This window comes from Python bivittatus, unplaced genomic scaffold (genome assembly GCF_059951505.1).
Source record: "Python bivittatus isolate LINGU-HERP-01145 unplaced genomic scaffold, Pbiv_v1 ctg000330_np1212, whole genome shotgun sequence".
NCBI lineage: Eukaryota > Metazoa > Chordata > Lepidosauria > Squamata > Pythonidae > Python > Python bivittatus.
The window spans coordinates 26571721-26599698 of NW_028277058.1; the positions used below are offsets into that span (position 1 = coordinate 26571721).

Below are 27978 nucleotides of genomic sequence, written 5' to 3' on the forward strand. Positions count from 1 at the left end.
CAGCATAATCATACTTGGTATTCTAATACTACAGCTATTACGAGTAAGAAAATAATCTGCAGGGCTTTAAATGTTGTTTCCTTTTTTCAAAACTCAGCAAGTAGCCTAAGCAACTGTGATCGCTTAAAAAAAGTATAGGGTATCTACAAAACATATGTACAAATAAGTGCAGTAAATACAGGCTTGGTGAATTCTTTGGAACTAATTTTTCCAATACACAGAAGGGACTTAAATTGCAGGAACAAAGGAGGATTTTCCAATTACAGCAGTAGAGAAATATGAATTCACTTAAAAAATTGCTACAAACTGAGGTAACACCTGTACTTTAAAGATAGAAAAATTTCAAATTAAATGCAAAAATAATTTTGTTCTAAAAATTGGCAATTTTTGACAAAGCTAGGCCATCACTAATTGATATTATGTGCATTCCCTTCAGTACAAATGGAAACCAGAAAATCAAGCCAAAGGGAATTTTTCAAGCTTTCTGTACCACATGTCACAATGTTTTGAAGGACGCAGTCATGGGGCACCTGAGATTGCACTCTAGTAAGGGAAGTTGATCACTTCTCTTAAGAGAACAAATGTTCAGTAGCTTAATAGAAGCAGAGACATCAATACTGCTCAGCAGCTACAAATCAGACTCTGGCATATCTGACATGTTTGCCATTATGTAGCCAATACCATAGCGACCGTTGGGGGCAGTATCCACTGCTGGAGAGCCAGACTGTTTTCGGTAAATGTTTTTGCCAAATGTTGGAAATGGCACCTCACTTGGACTCTTTCCATGGATCAGGCTGGCATCATCTCCCTCAAGATTCACTGGTTCCTTGATAATGTGCCCTCTTTTATAGGAAACAGCTGCCAAACTACCTGAACTGTCATCAATAAGATTGCAGCGGCGAATCAAGTAGACAACTGGGACAGGGAGCATTGCCAAAACAATTAGAGAGATGCAAACAATCAGTCCCCATGTTGGGTAGTTCTGAAACTCCTTGCTTGCCTGCATGTCCAAAAGAAGTATCAGGAATATCATTAGCACATATTTCCAAGATAAGTCAACACTTACATTGCCTTCTTTCTTCAACTACCATTTTATACATGGCTTAATCCCAAAGCTAGGGAGCAACATGATGCCCCTTAACTTTTTATGATGGAAAAGGTGAGGTGAAGTGAAGCCCAAGAAATGGCAGTTAACTGGGAAGGAGACATGGGCCAAGGCTTTGGAAGTGGGGAGGATTTCAAAAGAAGCATTTATGGCTGAGTAAGAATGCCTCATGGGTTAGACTGGTCCTACTAGCTAGAGATCTCTCATGCTTCACTTAAACATGGGGTTGGCCTGAATAGCTTACCTTATTACATAGAGTAAGAAGTGGGGATGCAATGATACTGTGACTCCCTTTCAACGAAGCTGACAGTAATGCTAAATTCCAATTTGAATACATTTCTTGTTTTTGTTCAAGGCTACTCTATGATCCAATTTCGAAGAACTCTAAAGAGAGTTCAGAGAACCCCTGAACTATATCTATTTACTAAGACTAAATTTACTAAGACTTAATAAGAGGGCAATGTGTGATGACTGGCTACTGCTTTAGTCATATACTATGTGTTCAATCACAAATTAATCCAAGGAAGGAAACAACTTTCTGACTAACCCAAAAAATGTTTCATGCTGTCTGGGGCCATTCCGAATATTATAAAGTCAAAAAGCATTGTCTTGTGACCTCATGGAGAACTGAATGGTGTTTAGCTCCTGCCGCACACATCTGTAAATATAATGGAGTGGAAGTTTTGTCTACTGACAGTAGAACATATCTGCCCCATCCAATTCATCTTAGTAAGAGATTATTACAGTTGTTGTCATCATCGTCATCATCATCATAATCTACAACTTATATCTTGCCTTCCTGCCCAGAGGACACTTCTAAGGACTTAAGGTCACATTGTTGATTCTCACTGAGGAAATATGTTGTCTCATATTCTGTTGGGTATTATAAGCTGTTAGATATGGTCTTTTGAGACATACATAGTAACTTGAAATTGCTATAATATACACTTATTATATCATCTATCGTTTATACATAGACCATTAAATAACTAATGTTCCATGTCCTTTCTTTTTATCTTTCTTTCTTTTAAGCATCACTCACCTTGTCTTCAATCCATGCACTGTAACTAGGGGGGCTTAATACCATTTGGATAATACTTGCTACCAGCAGAGACAATAAAACAATAGGGGAGATATATTTCCATGTATAATAATAGAACTGATTTGGAGAAAAGCCAAGCATATCTTTTAGATCTTCCATAAATCTGGAAAACAGGAGAAACTTTATTAATTCAAAAACTACTGTAGTCTTTCCCAAACTTCTAGTTACCCAGATATCATGGATAGCCACATGGAAATTCTGAGAGTTGTTACCCCAACATATCTGAAGGACTAAAACAGATGAATTAAGGCAAAACATTCCAGCTAATTTAAAATTTAAAAAATAATAACAAAAATGAAATACAATTTTCCCAACAAATATATATATATATATATATATATATATATATATATATATATATATATATGTGTGTGTGTGTGTGTGTGTGTGTATATGAATTATAAATAGTATGAATAATAATTTTAAAAACACAGTGCCACCTTCATAGACATGCTTCACATGCTAAGTGCTCTTTGTGACGCCTGGACATGATGGATATAATCATGATATACAATGAACGTTTGTCATTGTATATCATGATTATATCCATCATGTTCAGCACAAACTTTTCCCAGCTATTATGGCACCTCCCTGTTAGAAGGATGCTTTAGATATCCAGAAACCAAGGGCTAACCATGTTTGAATGGAATGTAACCTCCTTGCAAGCTTGTTTAGTAAATAACCCTTTCTAGTAATCATGGTGGGTAATAAGATTAACAAACTGTATAACAAATGCTCAGTCTAATGCAGTATATAGCATCATGTTAAAAGAATGATGTGCCAAGGATCAGGAGAAGATAAAAGTGACGTTCCACAGTCAAGAACTACCCAAGAGCAGCTAGTTACCTCCCCAAATTGTATTCTAAATTGTAACAAAATTCCATGACAAGATTGATGAAAACCAGATGGTCAGAGCCCAATACTTTTAGCTTTCAAAATAAGAAACGTGAAAGAGCTCTGTGTGAAGGATATATAAGAATGTCTCCCTTCTATGGCTTGCCATTTTGTTTTTGCTTTTTGCATGCTATCTATTTCATTATCTTTTCTGCATTAAAAATCTTTCTGGAATGAAAAGCTACGAGACAACTTTTGGTAAGTATTACTAATTTAGTTAACCTCTCTGCTTACTGTAACTGGGAAACTTACTGTATGTCAATCAGTGATGTGTACCTCTAATTAGTTGTGCTAGGACTAAGTAATGTATTAGAGGGACAACTGTATTCAAGCTTTGTTTTGATAAATCTATGCAATGTTGGTATTGCAAACAGTTGCCTCCTGTGGTGCTTGTGCCTACCAGGGACAAAGAGAGGGGAGAAAATAAGTTACGTTTTCCCCCTTCTCTCAACTTCCCTGCCTTCTGCCACCTCCCACCCACTCATATAAGGGGACATCCCTGCCCTTTAGTTCAATAAAATTGCAATGTTCAGAATTATTAGCAGTGTCGTATATTAAATAATGTAGTATGTGCACTTACTTGTCTATTCCATAAACGTAAGTCATTGCAATATTCTCCAAAATGACAACAATAAGTAGAGGCAGTGTAGCAGAGTAGTCATCAAACATTGTTACAAAGTAATTACCAGACCGCTGCACAAATATGAGACCAATGCAAAATGCTAGAAGACAGCAAGCGACTATAAGAAAGCAGGGGGGAAAAAGAATAGAGGTCATATATCCATTAATACTTTTGGTATTATTTTCATTGTTTCTTTCTGAGATGATACTACACCTTGGCTTTGTTTTCTTTTTCTTTTTATTATTATTACATATAAGTACATTTTCCATATTTGCTATTGTATTGTACAGTGGTACCTCGGTTTACGAACTTAATTAGTTCCGTGACTCTGGTCGCGACCCAAATTGGTCGCGACCCAAATCAAATTTCCCCATAAGGTTCAATGTAATTACGGTTAATCCGTTCTGAACCATATGTATTTTTTTAAAAAACCACAAAAATTTGAAACAAAATACAATACGAAGAGAGAGAACGCTAACCTTGCTCGACGCAACTTCTGGCGTGGAGGACAGGAAGGTGGGTGGGGAGGCGGTTATTGCTTGGAGGGAGAGTCCCCCTCCCTACAGGAAGCCACGACCATGTGTCACAGCAGGGAAAATGGCTGCAGATCCTGTTCATCACCCGATCCGGCGTTCGCGAATGGAGGCAAAATTTTGCGAACGGTGCTGTTCGTGACCCGAGGTACCACTGTACAAGGTTTTAAACGTCCTTTTCATTGTTTCTTCTCTATTCTTCATCTAGAAATATGTGGTGAAACTAGGAATGGCACAACTACCACAACTACCGAGCTAGTTACAAACTCTCAGTGTTAGCAATGAACAAGGACCAGGGAGATTCTATACTATGTGGAATATTTGGAGAGCGACTATAGATCAGAACATATATTTTCCATGTACAAGTTCCAAGATTTAATCCCTGGCATCTCCAGATAGGATCAAAGAAAAGTTCCACTCAAACCCTGGACAACTGCTGCAAATCAGAATCAGCAGTACAGGGCTTGTATAAGTATAACTACTTAGTCATAATATAAATTTTATTATGTTTTCCAAAAAAGTTAAAATACAGAAAAATCAAGAAAAAAGGAAGGGGGGAAGAAAGAGAAAAAAGGGGGGGAGGGAAGAAGAGGGGGCATAAGAAAGAAAAAGTATAACTACTCAGTGTACTACTTATACTGACTACCAAATATAACTACTTAGTATAAGATAGTTTCTTATGTTCCTGTGTGTATAGTATAGTGGAACGAGGCTAAATTTGTTTAGCCAATATAATTTCATTTACTCATACTTCTCCAAATGTTGTGATGTAGTTCTCCAATGCCTTCGTCAGTGGGAATTGTTTACATTATGTATTGTGGGCAAAATAATACTCAAATAATTTACAGAAAAAGTACATACCAAATTTGAAATGATTTTAATTTGAGAGTAAAAGAAATCCAGAAAAGTGCAAAGTGATCCAGAAAGATGAGAAGATTAAGACCTAAGAATCTGAATGGCACCAATAGACTGTTCTATCCTAGTAATATCTACCCTAACCCTAAATTAAGTATATGCACTTTCAGGCCCTTCCAACTGGAAAAGCCCTGCAGTTTTCCAGCATTCAGGAGAGGGCCTTTTGCAAATGCTCCCTGGCTATGCAACACAATCCGTTAGAAATTCTGACTGGCCTCCACCTTGGTATTTAGAAACTCCATAAAGATGCATCTTTTTTGCCAACTTTTAACTATTAGGTGATTTTTAGAATCATTTCATTGTTAATTTTAATCTGTGTTGAGCTTTTAATATTTTTCTTTAAACTTTGTTAGCTGCTCTGAGTGTTTATCTCAGTAGAAATGCAGAGTAGAAATCAATTAAATAACAATAATATAAATAATAGGCACTAGTGTGCCTAAAAACATCTTTTTTGGCATAATTGGATAGTATCTAGCATCATCTTTTTTTACAAGAATACATGTGGTCTCCATAAGTACTCTTAGAATATATAACTGTGAGTCATTACAGTCCAGCGGTTTAGTTAGGGGCTATGCCTACCTGCCCAGAAAAAAAAAAGTCAATGAGTATTTTGACTGACATCTGTCATGACATCTGTATTTTGCCTAGGAAATTTCCTGGAGCACTGATTTTGTGAGAGCACCCATAACAAGCACTAAAATCCCAAATGTATCTATCACCAAAAAAGATACCTACATCAACCCTAAATATTAATACTTGGAAAAAGTGATTCTAATATTCAGAGTTTGAATGGGAGAATACTAATGTTAAAAGAGAGAGAAATTTGCATAAGATGTGCAAAACAAAGGAAGACAGAATTTTATTCTAAAAGAAAAATCATAGGATGATGTGCTAAGGTATCTTTTAAAGTTGGGTTCATATTACCCTATAGGAAGCTCACTTATCCTGAAAAGTGTCTCTGACACTTTAAGAGTTTCACTACAGCTCACAAAGCCAGCTGGATGACTTTGGGCCAGTCACTCTCTCTCAGCCCTAGGAAGAAGGCAATGGCAAACAACTTCCGAAGAACCTTGTCAAGAAAAATACAGGGAGTCTTCCAGGCAGTCACCAGGTGTCAACCCTGACTCAAAGGCACAAACATATACAAAAAGAAATGCTGAGTTTACACTAATTCCAAAGTACCTCTTCACGGCCAGCCCTAGTATCAATCAAGCAGAAGTCTAAATACTCAGAACAAGTATAGGTAAAATCTACAAGTATGCAAAATAATTCCCATTTGAATAATTTGGCTCTTGAAAATTCCTCTTTTGTCCTTCAAACAGCTGTTTCATATTTGAAATGGACTATTCCTCTTAGGAAGTGTTCTATTACTGTTCTGACCTTGCTAGGAAGGTCAGAAAAGTGTCTGAGCACTTCCTTTGAGACCAAAACAGGCTATTGAAACATGTTGAACTTGAAATGCTTTGCACACCTCTAATAAAATCCATGTGGTCTTCTGGTGACCGAATGACTTCTATCATCAAAGGCAGGCAATTCTATCTCTGCCCTGCAGTGACTTGCACATGCTCCTAATCTGCTCTGAACAGCCCCGGTCCTGTGATGTGAGGGGTTTCAAGGAAGAGTAGAAGCACTTTTTCTACTGGTAAAAACATGCCATTAATATAAAATCAGATTAGGAAGCTACTCTGTTGAGGTCATTTTCTTGTAGAATAACATCAGATTTAAAGAAAGAAATGTATACCAACTCACCAGTCAGAATTTCTTTTCTCACTTTGAAGGTATCAACAATAGGTGTAGTGATCCCTTCAATGGTTCCAAACATGCTGCCAAGTCCTAGATTTACTAGCATGAGGAAGAACATCACAGACCAGAAAGGAGAAGCGGGGAAGTGCGTCATGGCTTCTGTGAAGGCAATGAAAGCTAAACCAGTTCCTTGAACAGCCTGTCAAGGAGAAATCTCAATGATTAAAATTGGTCATGAAGAGGGAGCTCAAAAAGACAGAAGAAGCACTATATGGTGAGCAAATACACTTAATGAAGAGGACCAGGTGTGAATGCTGCTGCTTAAAGCAGCTATGACAGCCAAGCTGCTTCAGATGCAGTCTCAACATTGTTTTATTCCAAGAGTTTTCTTTAGTCACTACTAAAAATAAAAATGAACCAGCTAAGGATGTTGTACATTCCTTAACATCAGCAGTAAACTGTTCAAATTATGAACCTGATAGGGATGGGAATAGATAGCACATATAGGCAAGGAAACTTGAGGCAAAGGTCCGATTCAGTACATTATTTGGAACTGAAAAGCAATATTACTCTCAAAAGGTTGGAGGTTTATTAAAACAGCTGGTCATTTCTCAACTTTGCATCACAGATTGAATGATCATTCTGACCTTATTAAGTTCATCTTCAATTTGACATGGTTTCAAACCCAGAGGAAACTCATCTTCTTTAACTTTTTGAATGATATCATATACCAGATTATAATCCTCTGCTGTAATACTTGATAAATTAATATGATGAGGTATGATAGCCTTGCTGAGATTGCCACTATTCAGAAGGTTGATAATTTGTTCAGAATTTCTATAAAACAAGCAGAAAAAGGCAAAGGCACACAATCAAACAAAAGAATCACAGTGGAAATTCCTCACTGAAATCCTCTATAAAAATTGATAAATAAATATTCATACTGGATAATGCATTTCTCATTTATGATGTTGGCCTTGAAGCCCAGAACAGCAAACACCACTAAAGTTGCCAGCACAGATGTGAAAAAATTGATGAAGGACACCAGAACAGCATCAAAATGGCAGTTGTTGTCTCTCTTGTTGTAGCTTGAAAAGGCAATGACTCCACCAAATCCAAGTCCTAAGGCAAAGAACACTTGAGTTGCAGCTTCTCTCCAGACCTTAGGCTCCAGCATTATTTCAAGCTGTTTGAAATCAGATATAATATAAGTCAACTACAAAATGCAGCATTTCTGCTAAGCAGAGAGGCAACACATAATCAGGAAACATTCTAAAGCTCACTTTCCAATGGTAACACACAGCTCAGGCCAGCTCTGAATTTGATCATGGTCACTAGATCAGTCTTAGTCAACCTCAGCAGCTTTAAGATACAGTGGTACCTCGGGTCACGAACTTAATTCATTCCGCGACTCTGGTCGCGACCCGAATTGGTCGCGTCCCGAATCAAATTTCCCTGTAAGGTTCAATGTAATTACGGTTAATCCGTTCTGACCCCTCCGAATTTGGTCGCCAACCAATTTTGGTCGCGTCCCGAATCAAATTTCCCCATAAGGTTCAATGTAATTACGGTTCATCCGTTCTGAACCATATGTATTTTTTTTATAACCACAAAAATATGACACAAAGTACAGTACGAAGAGAGGTAACCTTGCTCGATGCGACTTCTGGCGTGGAGGACAGGAAGGCGGGTGGGGAGGCGGTTATTGCTTGGAGGGAGAGTCCCCTCCCTACAGGAAGCCACGACCACATGTCACGGCAGGGAAAATGGCCGCGGATCCTGTTCGTCACCCGATCCGGTGTTCGCGAACGGAAGCAAAATTTTGCGAACGGTGCTGTTCGTGACCCGAATTGGTCGTGAACAGAAGCGTTCGTGACCCGAAGTACCACTGTATGTGGACTTCAACTTCCAGTATTCCCCAGCCAGCTTGCTGGCTGGGGAATTCTGGGAATTGAAGTTCACACATCTTAAAATGGCTGAGGCTGAGAAACACTGCTCTAGATAACCAAGAGTATATTCTGTCTTCTATCCGTTTTGCAAATTAGTTAAAACGTATTCTAAACATTACATAAAACTAACATTAGTATTTTGGCTGAAGTTTCCCCTTCGCACACCATAAAAATAAACTTTTACCAATAACGTTGCCAATATTGTTTTCAAGCATAGGTGAAATTTGCCCAGAGAAATTTGGGCATGTCAGAAATAACAGCAACAATAACAGCAACAACATCCAAGCAGAACAAAACTGATAAATCACTGACTCAAATGAATAACTCTGTATCATTAATTGCTGTTTAATCTCCACATTAAAATCACAGTAAAACCATGATTCCTATATAAGAAGAGGATTGTTTTTCAGGACTTTGGGAAAAAAGTGGTTTTAGTATTTGAAACATTTATTCAACAACATGTGTAACATTGCTTGAAATACCGAGATTTGGGGGATTTTTAAAATTATTTTTCACTTTTACATCATTATGCCAATTATGCCAATTATAGAAAGTAAACAGCCTGAACAGATCTTGAAACTGAAATGTAAAATTTCACTTTGGTGAAAACAGGCCTGTTTCACTTTAGTGAAAACTGAACAATTCATTAGCTAAAGCAAGACTGATAGCATACATCTATGCCTGTCTAATCTGATGACATGTCATTAGTTCAATGGTGTTTATTGTACTGAAAGTGGGTCTAAGATCACAGCTTCTGGAATGTGATGTATGCCAAATGTCAGTAGTATTATCTAGCAAACAGAACTTTTAAAGTGGCCCATTATTTCAATATTCTTGTGGAATGCAATGCGTTCTTGTGATAAAAGCAAACCCTTTCCTTTTACTAGATTTTTCCAAGCTAGTGGTTGTTCTCTAAAAATGTGCATTTCAGTAATCAGGAAGTGCTTTCTATACAAATGCTTCTGTTGAGTTTTTCCACATATAAACAGATCTTCCCAAATTGATATAGCATAGTTAGTCCACTAGATGGCGCTAAGTATACAGTTTTTATTCGATCTTAATTTCCAATTGCTTTTGAATAGGATGCTGTTTTCAATCAATCAGTCATATCCTAGAAAAGTTCTTTCTGGCATTTTTTCCCCCTAAACATGTCAGTAATCACCAAGGAGTTCAGTGGAGATTATTTCTCTGAGTCTTTGGTTCAAGTATTGTTACATCCACTCACTATTTGATGAAAAATGAATCTGTGGATTTAAGAATGCAACTATACATTCACTTTCTTGGAAGTAAAAACCATTGCAAACTGTGAGGATTACTTCTAAGTAGACATGAACAGGATGGAGGACTAACAGGTGTTATCAGTGAAAGAACATACATTTTGCTTACAAAATTCTTCAGAATTGTAGATAGAGTTGGTAGAGGCATTTACCTGAAATCCTAGAGACTGGTTGCTTGTCAGTATAGACAATATTGAGCTAAGAATGGCTCAGAATGGACTTTTATAGGAGAATTTCATCTACTGAAATTACTGGGATAGTGGATCAGTTCATTGAAACCATTATTACAAATTATTAAACATGACACTGCAACTGCATGTTTATAATAGAACAGTTTCCTTATACTTGATATAGCTATGTTAATAGAAGTCTCTGATTTAAGTAACACTTATAAATACATGGGAGTAGCCATATTGACTCAATTTAATTGATTGTAATTAAAACAAATTAAAAAGTAATGCAGACCTGGCCCCGTCCTATATTATAGAGGTTACCTACTCCAACACTCCAGGAAAAAAGCAGTTGAAGGCTTTACTGTGCACATCTGATTTATTGAGACAGTGGTGTCCTGATCTGGAAAAAACCTTATTTTAAAACAATAGATAGCTGAGAAAAATCCAGCCAGAGGGCCAGATTTCTTATTATTGTTTCCAAGCCAGAAGAGGTACTGCATTCCTACCTCTCTGTGCTCCTGGCAATGCAGAGTTAGGGCAAATAAATGGCTGGCATAAAGGGCGGTGGGGGGTGGGGAATAAGTAACTGTTGGGGCAGAAGATGTAAGAGATCTTTGCAGAAATATTTAATATAAAGGATGTTGATATCTGCCTGTCCTTAAAAAGACCATTGCATTTTGGGAAACATGTCCAAACAAGTTGCCTATCTAAAATGGGCAGCACATAGAACTAGTTCCCAGCTGCAGAATGTGCAAAATAATTGATGCCCATATATAAAGGGATTAATAAATCATAGTTCCTTCTAATTGCTGTTTGAGACTTCCCATGTGACTTTCCCTAAATCTCTTAATCATTCTCTGGCTTACTTTATCATCAAGTTCTGAGTAATGTTTTCAGGATTCTGCTACAATGACCCAGCATTTGAAAGGAAATGCTTCTTTCAGTCTGTTGTGCCACTTTAAATGGACACTTTGATCAAAGCAAAGTGTCCCTTTGAAGACCTTCACAGCTGCAGCTATTAGGTAACATTAATTATCTTTGTACAGATTTGAAAAAGTGATTAACATGTTGCGAAGTATACAGTACAAGGCAATTACAAATATCTGTTAACAAGACGTTCCTTTCCTTTCAAATGCTGGATCATTGTGGCTATGCTGTCTGGAGCCTTACAATAAAAGACCATTCCTGGTTTGGGCAGAACTAGTTAATTGTTCAAGTTGAGTAATCACTTTGAATCAGACTGCTGTAGGCTTGAAGCAATTCACCAAAGTGGAGTTGAGTCACTCCTCACAGGCCTATTAAATATCTCTCTTCAAGCTTTGATTCCTTAACTCCAGGAAGAAGAGCAAGCCATACTGGCAAGACCAATCCCCTTCCCCTCATTTGGATCAGTCCATACACAGGAGGACAAATAAATGAAACAGGGAATCAGGGGGAGCGGGTGTGTGTGTGTCAAGGATTTCCTTATCTAATTTTGAAACCTACATTATAAGAGTCAAAATAAGTTTGTTATCCTCATGTTGCATGTGTAAGAAGACACAGCTATCTTCTCTTTCTCCATCAAATATACCACTAGAGTGTTTTTGATCTGTTTCCCTCTGCTGTAATCTCAAACCACTGAAAGTGAATGTGAATAAAGGAGCCATGTGGACAATGTCCTTATCCTCTGAGAGTGAAGATGTAGTTTAAAAGTGTAAAAACAATGACTTTTTTATATTTACTAGAACTCTATTCCACAGCACATGTACCTCAAATCAGTAGACTTCTTCCAACTGATTATGAGTTTAAGTTTATTGAAGCTATTGAAACATAAATAGTAAATGGAATCAGAAGTCATCAAGTATTACCTTTGGGGTAAACATATGACGAATCCCATCCAGTGAACCATTTAAGAGTAGCCCTCTGATTAGAAAGCACAGAAGTACGACATAAGGGAAAAGAGAGCTAAAGTACATTACCTGAAAGATATTAAAAGCAAATCATTTTAAAAAGAAAACAACCAAAAACATCCTCAACCATTAGAGGTCATCCTGTCCTGACTGACAATAGCAATAATCTAATCAGAAATGTAGGATTATCACACATTCTCAATAATCAATTCTATGTTGTCTTAAACTAACACATTTGCCAAACAGGTGGTCTCCAAATGTATTAGACTTCAACTGCCATAATCTTCAGCCAGCAGAGCCTTTATTGGGAATGACTGGAGTTAAAAGCTAAAATACATTAGAAGGCACCAGGCTGCAAAAGGGTTGCTTAAGAGATCTGTAGGCCAACAACTGTCGTTGCTCCTTTATTGAAATAAATGTATCATCTGAAATAAGAAATTACTTTATTTTGAAAGAAACAAACAAATGAGAACACAACAGTGAAATATGCACCAAGAAAGACCATAATGATCTGGTCACGTCTCTATAAAGGAGACTAGTGGACATATCCAGATTCATTGTCGTGTTTGGTACTCTCTGAAGCTCAAGCCTTCTTGCCCTGCTGAATCACTGAGTAAAAAAGAAAGGGTTCCCCACTCCATATTCACTTAGGACATCAGTGTACCTGTAAACCATAATTTGAAAATAGCAAATCATTATCAGGAATATGTTATTTGCCCATCATTCCCTCCCCCCGACCAAAGTATTCATGATGTCATACTATATCAGTGTCCACATGTGTAAACATGAACTATCATCTCGCTCAATGTCTCAAAGACTGCAAAAATAGGCCAAAAATAAATTTTGTTTTCATTTGTTTATATTTAAAAGTAATTAAAATCAAATATAGTTGCTATTTAATTAATATTTAATCCAATTCATGTACCAGTGATTCTCCTGTTGTACTAAAATTACATAAAAACTAGTAATGACTTCTGGAGGTTTCTGAGGCTACATTCAAAGTGTTTAGGGATTATTTTGTGCCCTGGATCTTACAACACTGATATATGACATGATCAGAGATAGCACAAGAAGGGTAAGGGAATTTGTTTCAAGAAGGAAACAAATTATACATTTAAAGATTGACAGACAGAAGCCTCTGGACTAAATCCAGTGCCTTGCTCCACCAGAAATGATATTTTCCATTAGAAAAAGGGCATTTAGGATTATGTTGAAAAACTAGAAATGTAAGAATCTGAGTTTTGAAAGTTTCCTCTCTGGGAGAGGAAAAAAAAAAAGAGTATATTACTAAAAGAGTATATTACTAAAAACCACCCTGAAGGATACTGTATTCTGATTTTGCTCCTTACCTTTGCTTAGGAGACAAAAAAGCTTGTTCTGAATTGAAGCTGTTTATAGTTAATAATTCTGTTTCTGATTTTTAAAAACTATATCATCACAGTCTGTTATATAAGAAGACCACTGGGGAAAAGGAAAACTGAAAGCAAATTTGTCTCAGAAGGCACTCTGGGAATCCCTATAGGTTGTTTTAAAATTGGCCAGAACACCCCTTTCCCAGGAAAGACTCCCCCCACTTTTTTTTTTCTTTTTGGTTTTAGCAATTGCTATGATTTTAATGGTACCATTCCATTTCAAGTGACGAACAATACAGTTTTAATTTGATGGCCATGTTATTATGTTTGAGGAAAATACTCTATAAATGTTTAAACATCAGCTTGAGATGGCAGAGCAGGTAATAAATTATTGATATAAAAGGTAAAGCTTAGCTCCTGATAACTTTATGACCATGCTCATCTAATTTTTGTGGAATAATATGGAAGTAGTTGGCCACTGCCTTTTTCTGAGGCCGTTTTTCTTAACTTCTCAGTCTAGCCTACAACCCTGATATTTCCCAGTAGTCTCCACTCCAAGTATCATCAAGGTCCAAATCTATTTAGGTTTTTGAGATCAGCCAAGGTCTGCTGACAGCTGTTACTGTTACAGCTGAAAAACAATAAGTCAAACCCATTCTCTATAACTGTAGGAGTGATTGCACTGAATGACAACCCATCTTCGAAACAGAGCACCTAAAGTACCATCTTCTTAGTAGGTGGTATTGTCAGACCACATATTCCACTGTGATCGAGACATTTTGCCCACAGGGAAGACATTTGTGAGAAGAATTCTCACGTGAATATATGTTCCCGAAAACATCAGTGCACTGTCAATTCATTGCCCTTTGGACTGATAAATATATATGCAGAACAATATAAACTAGAATGAATATATATATTGCTCTGAACACATCTGTGTGGTCTAAAGTATGTCGTATAAAAGGCTTAAGTATCGCCACATACTATAAACTATGTTTTCTCCCCGACTGCAGTAGAAATCAAAATATCAAGTCTAAATTTTAGGCATATTATCAAATGGTCCAAATCAGTTGTGAATGGCTCAAAAAAAAAGCAGAAATAAGAAGAGCCCTGCTGGAGCAAAGGCCAGCTATGAGTCTCACAGTAGCCAGCTACTGGATCTGGGAGGTTTACAAGGAGGATTAGGGAGATTAGGGAATTAGAGTCAGGAGGATCATTTAGTATGAAACTTATCTTCAGAAGAATTTGATCATTTTTAGTTTGATCATAAATTATGGCTTCATGAAAGTGGGTGAAAATCTGAAGTCAGACAATTATACTTTTTGGATGTGCTACCATAGTGTTTATCCAAGGAGAAGGTCTACCTATATGATCACTATGAGTCAACACCAACTTGATGGCACATAATCAACCAATCACCACCATTTTTACTCATCTTGATCCTTTGCTTCCTTAACCTTTGCTTGATCCTTTGCTTCCTTAACCTGGTTAACTAGGTGATTGGTTCTGATAATTCTATTAACCCTCTTTTCCACTCTTTCTATTTTCTTCAAATAAAACCATGTTATCTTCTGCACTACCCATCCTGAGCCCCACCTATTCTGTGCTCTCATTTTACATCAGCTCAAATCTTCTTTCTGTGACTCAAAACCATTCAGCTCTGCTTTCCCACTTGCAGTTTACTTAAAAGATTCAGGTCTGGGTGATCTTTTTCTTCCTTTTGGAGTCACCAATATGGTCATGATATCCCAAACACATAGGTTTGATACTTGACCTGACAGTTGCATTATTTCATAGATGTAACCCAGATCCAATTAATAAAACAAACTGTACTCAAAAACCCAACTAGCAACCCCACTCATTTGGATTTTCTTTTCTTTTTTTTTTAATTAAGTGCTGAGATGTAATTATAAGCATTATTCATGGCAAATGAAAAGAGATCAAGGTTCTCTTACCACAATACTGCCTTCTTTTTATCCAAGGATGGTTTTTATAGTTAGCAGACTATAATTTTAAAATTATGGCACCAACATTTCCCGACTTGAAAGTATACACACACAAGCACACTCACACAGACACAGTGAGTCATATCTTCCAGCTTGCCCATGCAAATGTTATGGCAAAATAGGCAAAGGGGGTGGTGAATAAGAACATAGGTGGCAATACTCACTTTGCCTGAAGATTGGATGCCTTTAATCATTGCCAGGCACACCGTAACCCATGCAGCCAATAAGCAGATTGTCATTTTCCAATTCAGACCTCCACTCTCAGATATAGAACTAGAAATATTGAGTGCTTCTCTGTACCAGTAATACGTTGTAGCTGAGCTCTTTTCACATTCTGGCTCTACAACTAAACAGAAAATGAAGGGAAGGGAAGGGAAGGGAAGGGAAGGGAAGGGAAGGGAAGGGAAGGGAAGGGAAGGGAAGGGAAGGGAAGGGAAGGGAAGGGAAGGGAAGTCAATCCAACTAGAAAGTAGTACAAAATGTTCTTCATAGTATTCTAAGACCCTTAAGGCAATCACTGCAATGTATTCTTCTCCCTTTTGGACCATATTTAGATACTTACATTTAAGAACCCAGAAAAATGAGCCAAACTATAAATACTCTTTTGGCATGTTGTTCTAAATCTCTACAATGCCAATAATTAGTTACAGTAGTCCCATATTGTCTTCAAAAGTAGTTCAAGCCTCTTTAAATGAATGCCATGTCAAACTCTTTCTTCCAATTTCCCTGATGGTTTTTTCTCCTATGCAAAATGTGTTTATTTTCCTCCATTGGTCTCACAATGTTTTTGAATTGTTTCTAATTTTGGGGGGTGATATTTTAAAGTTTAGCTCTCTGTCTCTGCATCCTAATCTGGCCCCAAGTTCTTTCTTGGTGTCTTCTTTTGGGATTTATTGAAGCGTTGGAAGCCAGGGAGGCTACAGACCATTAGAGGGATGAGTGTGTACTATGGATGGGGGAGTATTCATGCCTACCTCTTGATCATCTTTTAACAAAGGTAACTCCTAGAGCCCTGCACCTCAGTCAGAACAATTGTTCTTCCCTTAAATTGAATGAGAATAATTTAAAGGATTTTGCAACACAGTGCCACTGTGAAGAGATCCAAATTCAAAGGGCAAAATATGATTCAAAGCATATTAGGTGCACATGTAGCACCAGTTGGGAATACCTTAAACCAAACAGTTTTTTTTCCCCCCTTAAATTGTATGGCAGCTGTAAAGCCCAGGAAAAGATATGACCGTTTTAAAGTATTCTCAACCTTAAAAGCTATCCGTTATATTGTAAACCATTATACTGTGTCCTTAGGAGCTGAATCTATACACAGTCCTATTTTAAATGTGTTCAGGACAGGCCTCATGTACCTTAATTTCATGTCTGTGTGTGGAACTTCAAGCAGTTGACAGGACTTGGCTTTTTTCCCTGACCAGAGTAGAGAGAATCTACTCAGGATAGATAGAAAAGAGTTACAAGTTGATCAGCTCATTATATTTGGCAGGTAGGTGGCAAACTAGAAGGAAGGAATAAGTTATGTTAAACTAAATTGTCCCTTTTGTTTTCTTCCAGAAATATTCAGCTTTAAAGATATGAGAATGGATATACAAGAGGGAGGGTACATCGATTTAAATTAAGTGAGCTTGTGCCGAACTTTTCAAGAATTCTGTACTGTAAACAATGGTAAATAAAGCCACTGAATTCTGTGGGACCTACCTCTCTTTTTCTACATTTTCTTCTTTTTTCCTTTTTTTTTTTTTTAAGAATTCTGGTTGGAAATCCTCTTCAATAAGACTTTAAGAAAAAGCACTGACTATAAGCCAAATGGTTGAATCTTTTTTTTTCCTGAAGTTTATATTTTATCTCAAATATGGAATTCAAGAAAAAGTAATCCATTCTAGAATAATATTAACTTATAAGTATTTGTATGATTCAAATATCAGGAACCAATAAAAAACACTTCTGTAACATTTCAAGATTACGTATAAATTTATCTCAAGCAATAAAGTTTTTTTTTCTCTTACTTGATCACCATGTGATAATTAAAATTCAAAGATAGATTGCATTTTATTGTATCACATGATATGCCAGAAAAGTTATTATGGCTATGACTGATTACCTAAACCCTGATAATTTATGGATCAGACACATTATAGTCTGATTGTTCGCAGGCATTTCCCTTATTCTCTTGGGCTTTCTATTGCTTAAACTTTATGGGAAAAGAATGACTGTAACAAGGGAGTCATTAGTGTGAAATCTGGAAGTTATTTACAAACTATTTTTATAAGCAATAGAAAATGTTTGGCATGCAACACAGAAAGGTTTCAGAACTTGCATTTTCCAGCTTCGAGGGAAGTGACATTAATATGTTAAAATGTGTTAAATCCATTTAATTCTAACTCTCTTCCATTTAAAGTGGACTGAAGAGACTTTACATTTAAATTTAATTTTACATTTAAAAGTTACTTAGTCCATTTGTTTCTACTCAGAATATTTGGGGTTTATGATGATTTTGATCTCAACTTTAAAATTGATCACACATTTTTGTGGAGCTGCTTAGAGGCTTCTCTTCTGTTTTACTGCACTATATGCATAATAAAAAACTGGAATGTATGATAAATTTTGAAGTAATAGGTTAAGCTTCACCCACTTGATTTCCTTCACTGTATTGCATTCACTGTTAGGGATTGTAGGACAACTTACCTCAGGGACAGCAGGTTGGAAAAGACTATTGTAGAAGAATGGGAAGAAAATCTTGTTTTGAGAGTGATTCATTCCAAATGTCAAATACATAATATAATTCCTTTGGTTAATATTCAGAATCGTAGCTGATGAGTTCCCCATTAACATTGTCTAAAGGCCATTTTGGTGAAAAGTGACCACCCAGTATGCCATATTTTACTAGTATGCTAACAGGGAAAGAGTGACCCAAAGTCACCAAATGAGTTTTCATGCTCAGGAGTTGACTTCAGCCTGCGTCTCTCTGGTCCTACTTCAGCACATTAATTCAACACACCACATTTCAGCATCTGTGGTGGATGATGAAGTTACTGAAGTTCTGCAACATGTTGCGCTGCCTTCTCTAGTCTGCCAGCTCATTACAAAGAGACATGGCTCTTCTAACTGCCGTCTTCAGTTCTTAGTCATAGTTCCTACACTTAATGAGGGGATACAGGGGTGATAAGAACAGCTGTATTGTAAAACTAATAATGATGATGGGAGAAATCAAATTTATTTAACAATGGTAACAGATTCAGTTCAACATAGTAATTCTAAAAGTGTTAAACCCAAACACCAGACATCATTCATATATATACAGTATGTATATGTATATCTATACCTATATGTATATCTATATCTAAACATTGTGAACCAAATTATCTACACCTAATTATTTTTCACTTTGTTCATTTAAAAAAAAAAATCTTAACACTTACAAAACTTCAGTAAAAATGCATTATTCAAAAGGGAAAGAAAAGACAACACAGTACTACATTTAACACTTACAGGTATGTGAAGAATTTTTCACCAAGGGACACTGATCCCACGGTAACGGATGCTGAAAGGACTGAGAAAAATAGAACAAACTCCATCCAATGATGACATTATAATACAGGGCCACAAAAAAGCATACCTGTAAAAGAAGCAATACTTTAAAATACATTTTTCATACATGCACATTAATTCTGTGCATATTTTAGAAATGACTCGGAAGAACTGCTCCAGAGCACAGTATCTTTATTAGAGCTAGCATATCTGTGCTATCCCTCCTTCTGGATCAACTGTTTTTGACAACTATTGTCCAGACCCCAAACTCCCCTTTGGGGAAAATGTTATCGAGCAGGTGACAACTGCCCTAGAAGAAGCAGATTATCTGGACCTCTTTCAGTCAGTGTTCAGGCCTGGGCATGGGACAAAGAGCACTGTTTGCTCTGGTTGATTTACCTTTGTTGGGATCTTGTTGGCACCCCTAATAGTCCTATCAAACATTTAGCAGCCTTGGATACCATTGAACATGGTTACTTTCTGGACTGCCTTGAAGTGCTTGGGGATTGGAGTCATTGCTTTTCAGTGGTTCCTTAATGAGCAATTTCAGTTAGGAAATTTCAGCAATTTCAAGGCAGGAGAGATCAGCTTAGTGGCCTTATGGGGTGGTCCAGTCTCCACTGCTTTTTAATATTTTTACAAAGCCACTGGGAGAGCCATTGCTGGTTTGGGGCAAGGTATCATCAATATGCAGATGAAATTCAACTGTATATTGCCATCCCAGGCCTGGCCAGAGATGCCATTAAAGTCATATCCCAGTGTCTTAAGGCTGTTGGGATCTGGATGGGAAGAAACAGGTCAAATTGGAACCCATGAAAGACAGAATTGATGTTTGTTCATTGCAGTTCCCTGTCATCCCTGGGGTTTTCTCTTGACAGGGAAGCAGTACATCTGAAGGAGCATTTCTATGTTTGGGGGTCCTCCTGGAGCAAGGGGTTGCTGCTTAATAAGCAGGTGGAAGTTGTGGCCAGTTGGTGCTTTCCCAGCTCTGGACTGTGCAGTAGATACAGCCCTACCTGGAACAGGAGAAAGCCCCAACAGTGATCCAAGTCTTTACTGCTACCTATCACTATCAGACAGCACACAACTCTGTTAGCTCTTCATAGACCCATTAAGTTCTGGCTGTTCAACAAGCCTTTGGGGCCTGAAGGGCTATCCCTGTTTCTCCTGGGGAATTGATTATATATATGGGACATGATTGTTCCTCAGTGCTTAGAGTTATATTATTACGCTGTTATGCTTTAGTTTTCAATCTTGATTAAAATACAGACCTATTTTGAAAGTCCGTACGCTGCTCAGAGTCAGACATGATTGGAGGGGCATTTAAGCCTAGTAAAATAAATAAATGCTTATTTGGATTATTGCAATGCACTTTATGTGAACTCCCATTGATACAGAATCCAACAGCCTGCTGGATTCTGGCACTCATCACCCTGAGTACATGACCTGCATTGCAGGTCATGGACAAGACACGGACTGGCAGGTTTCTGGGTGCAATTCAAAGTGCTGGTTTTGTTTTAACTTAAGTGCCATTCAGGAATGCTGTCCCCAACTTGAAACAATCCATCCAATATAACCTTCTAAGGAAGATGATGGTGTCCCTTTTTCTTCAGGTGAGGGGGAGGGTTGAGGGCATTACAAATCAGTTTCAACTGTACTCTGAAGCAGCCCACCCCTAGAAGTTAGATCTGACTCCTCTGGGGAAGTCTTCTGGAAGTTAGTAGAAAAGGAGCTTTTCTGGAGGGTATTCAGAAATTAACAGGAGTATTGTCATCTATTTTTTTCAAGTAATTTTGAAAATTATAAAACAATAAAAGCCAAACTACAAAAAATACAAACAGAAAAATACAAAAGAAAAAAAGGTGTGAAAAAGAAAAAAGAAGGAAAAAGGAAAAAGGAAAAAGGAAAAAGGAAAAAGGAAAAAGGAAAAAGGAAAAAGGAAAAAGGAAAAAGGAAAAAAAAGAAGCAACCTCTCCATTCATTCCAGCACGTAAAGACAATTTTAATGGCTTATCACCATCTCTAAATACAACATAATCTCTCTTCTCCCCACAGCTCATCTAGTAAAACAAAAACAAAACAAAATAACAAAATCCAAATGCTTCTTTAATCATTCTTTGTCAGCAGAATTCCAGTAAGGACAAACAGATCTGTTTTCCTCCTCTAGCCCTGGTCAAATAAGTCAACCTTGTATTCCTTTCCTGAGTTTTTAAACATATTATTTAACCCTTTCAAAAAGAGTCCCAGAGCTGGTTTGCTGTTCATCTGTGTTTCAAGGCAAAAATCTTTCACAACTGTAATAGATGTATTTCATATATTCAATAAGTAAGGTTTATTCTTTTGCTTGTCACTTCTAATAAAGTCCTTCAAAACCTTAACAGAGCTCTTTTGTATATCTAGTAATATACATCAGTTCTATTTGTGTTACATTTAAATTCCCCTTCAAAGTAATGTCATAGTCATCCATTGCAACTTGTTCTTGTCCTGTAACTTCATTACAATATGCTCCATCCATTTTGTTAAGAAGTTTATCCATTTTATCAATAAACCTGGTAGAAAAATATTCAAAAGCTTGTACTACAGATTTCTGCTTCATTTTCTTTATCTTCTGGTTCCGTCTAGTGTCCAACCTTCAAGGTCTCCTTATCTTAAAAGAGCCAAAGCAATCACCATTTTCCCATGAGAAAATTTCTTCTAATTAACTGAAAGCTATAATTCCAAATCCCTCTGGCCCCTTAATCCATTGTTAACTTTCCAAAATCCATATACTAAGCATCCTTTTGCTGCATTGTCCAAAAAAAAATCATATATTTTCAAATGTTTTAAAGCTGACACCATCATCCTTTAAGGAGGAGGAAATTCACCTGATGAATACAGTAAAACCTTGCTGGTCCAAAGAGTCTTAAACTGTCCAGTATAATAATAATAATAATAATAATAATAATAATAATAATAATAATAATAATAATAATAATTCAAAAAGTGATTAAGAAATGAGGTTCAGTTCAGCTTAACAATCATAAAGGCTGCTTTGTGAGTGTGAGCTTTACGGATCCTGACTCCCAGCCACTCCACTCATAAGCCAACCACAGAACAGCAGTTTCTGCAATCTACTCATGAGGAACAGCTGTCTGGAGTCACATGGATAATCTTAACGATCTCTCCTTCTTCCAGAGAGATTTCACCAGTCCAGATCCATCACCTAGCCACAATTTTCCTCTCAAATGCTGTCCTGCTAACCAGCAGGATGTCAGCTCGCCATGGCACTCACAGGAAGTCTCCAGGAATACTGTCATCTAGAACAGGGTTCCTCAACCTTGGCAACTTTAAGATGGGTGGACTTCAGCTCCCAGAATTCCCCAGCCAGTCCGCCAAGGTTGAGGAACCCTGATCTAGAGATTTCTTATTTTGTTTTGCTATTGTTATTGCTGCTCCTCTATTCTGATTTTTATTTTACTATTATTTATCATAATCATTGCTATTTATTGTTGTACTGTACAGTTTTTATTGTACTATTAATTGCCATAATCCTTGGAGATTATGGTGGTATACAAATTTAATAAATAAAATATCTGGTTGTAAAACTCCCGATTGCCACTAATGGGCAGCAAATAAACCCAGAAAACTAACTCTTGGCTGCTATCTAACGTTTACCTGGATCCTTGCAGTCTAGTTGTGGTACCCTTAATTCTTCTGTTATTCATCAACATAGACCAATTTTTTCAGGTTTCTGCCCAAGCCTGAAATATAGGTGCTACTGTTTTAGGGAATCTATTTTTTAAGTTAATGCAACAGTAATCCTATGTTCTGATACAGCTGCAAATGTTGAAATTGTATTGCATTGTCCCCATATAGATTCCTTTCTTCATCTATGTTCTGTGTGACTCAAGGTATTGCCTAGAACATGACATTTCTTCCTGCTCTTTGGCACATCTAGCCCTGTACTCTGACTGAATCATCCATAGACTTGATGAAGCAAGAGATCCAGTACAGTGCAAGGGCAAACTGGTTTCTTTCTCAAAGAGCTGGCAACAGTGCCTCATGTACTATATATGGCTTGAACCCTGTTTTATGATTCTGGGAATTCCTCAGATCATTTCACCAAAACCTTTCAATACCGTTATGATTTTTGGTGACATATTTTTGGTGACATATTTTTAAATGTAAGCAATTTTTGTCTGTAGTGTGCATGTGTGTGTGCGCGTGTGTATACATAACATGTATGTATGTGTATGTACGTACACACACACACAGAGTATGTAAAATGAACACACATATATGTATCTCAGAGCCCTTAGCACTTTGATAATTTTAGTTCTATATATTCTGTGGATATCATTTTATTAACCTACTACCTTCTGTGGCTTGCTGGGGATTCAAATAATGAGAAACAGCAAAAATTATGCCTCCTGGCCCAAAAACACCAGGTGACAAAACATGTACAACATCTTTATCATTGTTGCTGTAGTACAATATACCTCTGGCACTAGCTACCAGGTGACCAGTATATGGCATTACAGGCTTAGTTCAGGGTTAGCTCATCTTGTAATTATTGATAGGTCTTGAACAACAGAACAACTTAAATGTAGTTAAAAGTGATTGCCTCCTATTCCATTTCTTAGGACAAGAACGGTGGGGGACACGCGGCTACAGATTCTGCTTCTTTCATACGGCTCAGCAATACGGAGAAGAGAGTACTCTGCATAGGGCATCACCATCTCTGCACTGCTGAAGCTTTGGAGAAGATACCAGACTCCCCAGAAAGGATAATGATTTTCTCCTACTTGCTAAAAAGAAATTAAGTTTTAGATTTCAGTATGTCTTTATTTGATTGATTTTTATCTTACCTTTTATAGAATCACAGAGACGTAAAGGGGCCATTCAGGCCATTGGGTCCAACCCTCTGGTTTGTGTAGGAATCCAAATTAAATTGTCCCAAACAGATAGCAGCAATCTAGCTTCTGCTTAGACACACCCCAGGAATGGATCTCATCATTTCTTTGAATAATTCAACTATGTTAGAACTGATATTACAAGCTGACATCTTTAAGATAGCAAGAAAACTGAACATTTGGGAAGCATGTAATGCGCAGTTACTTACTATACAGCTTGCAAATCCAATTCCACCAAGCTTGGGGCTGATGTAATTCCATACTCCAATGCTCCCACGACGGATTCTTTGACCCACTGAAAGCTCCAGGAAAAAAAGTGGTATTCCTATGATCAGCAGCAAGATTAAATATGGCACAAGATAGGCACCTGTCAAACAGAAGGTGATGAGCAATGTTAATATACTGAAGAATCTTTAGAACAAAGTCCAAGCAATATTATGACACTAAATCACAGATGAACATCTTTTATATAATTCCAAAGGAAACCTAATGTTGCTGTATTGTGATTAACTTTAGGATCTTAAACAAAAATAATCATTCGTTCCTGCCTAATGCCTGATAGTCGGTTCTGTAACATTTTTCTTCTTCTGCAATTTTGCTCAAAAGTACAGCAGATGAGCAGGAAGGGAAGAGATTTTTTTCTCTCTCTCTTCTGTTACAGTATTTAGAGTAGGAAAGCCACCCAGCTCCATCAGTTGTAGATACTGTCGCTTAAAAGAAACTTCTGTTTGAGCCATTCTTGATTTGTATGAAGTGTTACTTATTTACTTTGGATATACTGCTTTAATCTGCATGTACAATTTGTTACCTTGAATTTTTATGGAAAGATAAAAATGTTCCCATAGATATATAAATGAATATGTCATTTTTGACAGTAGTAGGTGCAATATGTTTAAGTTCTGTGCTATTCCTTCACCAACGGTTTGTAACATGGAAAAAACAATGTTGCTCCCAACTCTTGCTTAAGGTAGGTTGATGAGAATGACCAAAACTTTCTAAGATCAATTGTCCAATAAACATATCATGGAAAAGATATGCGGTATTCTATAAATTAGTATGTAATTCTTCCTATGCAGTTTGCATGCAGTGATTACAAGATAATTACATTGCATGCCAAACAACCTTATCAGTAAATATCCCTGCTAGCTTTAGTGTCAGAGAATTCATTAATTACAAGAAATCCAGTAACTGTGAAGAGCGGCAGGAAACTACTGATGGCCTTTTTTGCAACTGCAGGAAAAATCGCCTATAATTTGCAGTGTGGATGTTTACTCAAATAATGGTGGAATAAATGCCAACTATAAAGATTCAGACATGTATTTGGGAGAGGGGAGAATACATAATATTGAAAAAATATTAAAATATTTTAATTAAAATATTTAACAAAGCTTATAACTTTAACTCTTCAAAGATCTTGCAAATTCAAAATCTCTCTCTCTCATTCTGGAAATTGATACAGGACTGGAGTCACCACAGATACTTCCTTCTTCGCTCCATATAGGTGTAAAGAATTCACAGAGTTAGCTTAATATGCATATATCCATATCAGCAAGCAGTTCTTCTATCAAAAGAATTAATACTACAATTCTATATAAATACAGTGAATATGACTTTTGAGTAAATAGATTTGTTTTCAAAAAAGAGAGATGGATGTTACATTATTTCATGGCCCCATCTATAATGTTTACATCACTTCCACCTCTCTTTCTCTTTCTCTTTCTCTGTCTCTACACACACACACACACACACACACACACACAAGTTTAAGTAAAGGTTGATGGGATATGCCATTCTGATAGATTCTATATATCTCTTCCTGAAACCCCACTGAGCACCAGGATCAGGATAATTCCTAAAGCTAATGCACTATATATAGTCATCTAAAGTTCAATGGTCTATAATTTCAATTCCCCCCAGTAGAAGGTTTGAACCCAACAGAATAAGATCTGACTAGTACTAATATAGGATGAAACTGGTCATGCACTGCCTCTTGGTGGTCTATATAAGTAAAATAGCAGACATGGTATACACTGAATAAAAATAAAGAAATTCTCCCCCTGCCCCTTCAAGAACGGAGGGTGGAAGTCATTAAGATCCCATACACGAGGACATGACAAAATGTAATATCCACTTCTCTTTCTCTCTGAGATCTTAAGGGAAGGTAGATTATATATACCATTCTGCTTGTGAATTAGCTCTTTCACTTCTTTCCCACTTGTTGCTGGGTATTATTCATGCTCCTGATTTGTGAGTTCCCGTATAAAATCATATAATTCATGGAGTTTCTAAGTTAAATGGCCAGATGGAAAAAATAGAAATGGGCTCTTGTAATTTTCTTGTGAGGGAACTTTTTTTTTTAGATTGTTTATCCTGCCTTTATTATTTTTATAAATTACTCAAGGCAGCAATACTCCTTTCTCCTCCTATTGTCCCCACAACAACAACCCTGTGAGGTAAGTTGGGGTGAGAAAGAGTGACTGGCCCAAATCACCCAGCCAGCTTTCATGCCTAAGTTGGAACTAGAACTCACAGTCTCCTGGTTTCTAGCCTGGTGCCTTAACCACTAGACCAGCCTGGCTCTCCATCCAAACCTACAGTTTCAGTCACTCTGAACCAAGAGATGCAACCAACTTCAACAAATGTAACATGTAATTTTTTTATCTTCACAGTATAAACTATGAAAGCCTCTGAAATATAATCAACTTTCTTCCTTTAGTGATTTAAAAGAAAAATTATGTAACTGTAAAAAAGATATATTAAAAATTCAGGGATCATATCAGGTAATGCATTGCACACAACTATTTAACATGCACATGTTTAAAATAAAAATGCAAGTAACTGATATTGGATAGACTGATTATTATCAGTAGTTCAGCAGGCAAGGACACAAGAGAGTTTAACTTATTCCACTGCTGAGTTTCTGCTGAAAATTGCTCTTCTGAAATTGCTCTTTCAATTGATGAGAAAACTCCTATTGGCACCAGTGGGGCATTTTCTCACCATGTAATATCAAGTACAGAGGTGAGATTTTCATTACGTTTGTAGCACAGGAAGAAAGCAAAAAACAATTTACTTGCTCCTGTCTGAATCTTCAAAATTATCAGTCTCACACTATCAGCAGCTGTTTTGGGGATGTTTAAAAGATTCACTTATTAGCAGTTTGAATGAGTGAGATGAGAAATAACAGAGACCAGTAATATTCAACCATACTATTGTAAACTCCATGAGTACAACAGACAGACTTACCTCCACCATTTTTTTGACACAGGTATGGAAAACGCCACACATTTCCCAAGCCTACAGAAAATCCAACTTGTGCCAGAATATATTGAAGTTTGCTATTCCAGGCTGGTCGCTCATCTTCTACATCAGATCCCTCTTCCACATCTACATCTTTGTCCTCTGAATCATTAACTGACAATTCACTTTTTTTAAAAGCATCTTCAACAGAATCTTCATTGGATAGGAGATCCTTAACTGATTCGATGACATCATCATCTATCTCTCTTTTTACTACTTTGCTGTTCTTAGGCATTTGCAATGAGGAAATGAAAATGCCAGAGGAGATTTGGTTCAGACAGGCTGTCCAGCTTCAATCAAGAAAGGTTTTGCCCAGTCAAAACTTCTTGAAGAAAAGGTCCACAGTGATCCCGTTAGGCAATCTGTTCAAAATGTTTGCAGTTGTTTCCTGTTTGTAGTGACTTGTTGTTAACATAAATAGCTGCATGTGCTGAGAGAGAGAGAGAGAGAGAGAGAGACTGTGATTACACAACAGAAAATATTAGGTAGTCTGCAGTCCGTTTCAATATAGAAAAAATTCCTAGCTCATATTCTACTGTTTTTCCTTATAGTAGGTATAGGCAATCTGCATTTTCCTGGGCTACATGCTGACCCAGAATCAGTTTCTGGGTGGTCTTCAAGGCCCTCTCTAATTGCATTTCCAAATGACAGCTCTCTGCCATTTTGAAATCAGAAAGAAGAATGGGCTT

The 27978-nt window shown here is 37.1% G+C and overlaps 1 protein-coding gene and 1 long non-coding RNA gene across 3 annotated transcripts in view; one reads left to right on the top strand and one right to left on the bottom strand.

Annotated features, from left to right (window-relative positions):
* LOC112541001 (uncharacterized) overlaps nucleotides 1–24055 on the top strand; it is a 176797-nt gene extending 152742 nt beyond the window's left edge. Inside the window, exon 6 of one of the 2 annotated variants that reach the window (XR_015796323.1) lies at nucleotides 23720–24055. This is a non-coding gene — a long non-coding RNA (uncharacterized LOC112541001). Of the gene's footprint in view, nucleotides 1–17123; nucleotides 17213–23719 lie in introns of those variants that run through there. The other variant, XR_015796324.1, reaches the window with a different exon arrangement.
* SLC6A15 (solute carrier family 6 member 15) lies at nucleotides 407–27704 on the bottom strand. Its single transcript, XM_025170947.2, has 11 exons — nucleotides 27236–27704; nucleotides 24199–24356; nucleotides 19059–19185; nucleotides 15725–15906; nucleotides 12161–12271; nucleotides 7859–8100; nucleotides 7562–7751; nucleotides 6921–7113; nucleotides 3682–3841; nucleotides 2148–2310; nucleotides 407–1000 (listed from the first exon to the last, which is right to left on the bottom strand). Exons 1-11 carry the CDS (start codon nucleotides 27522–27524, stop codon nucleotides 629–631), a joined length of 2187 nt encoding a protein of 728 aa, XP_025026715.1. The 5' UTR covers nucleotides 27525–27704; the 3' UTR covers nucleotides 407–628.
* Nucleotides 27705–27978: the final 274 nt, after the last annotated feature.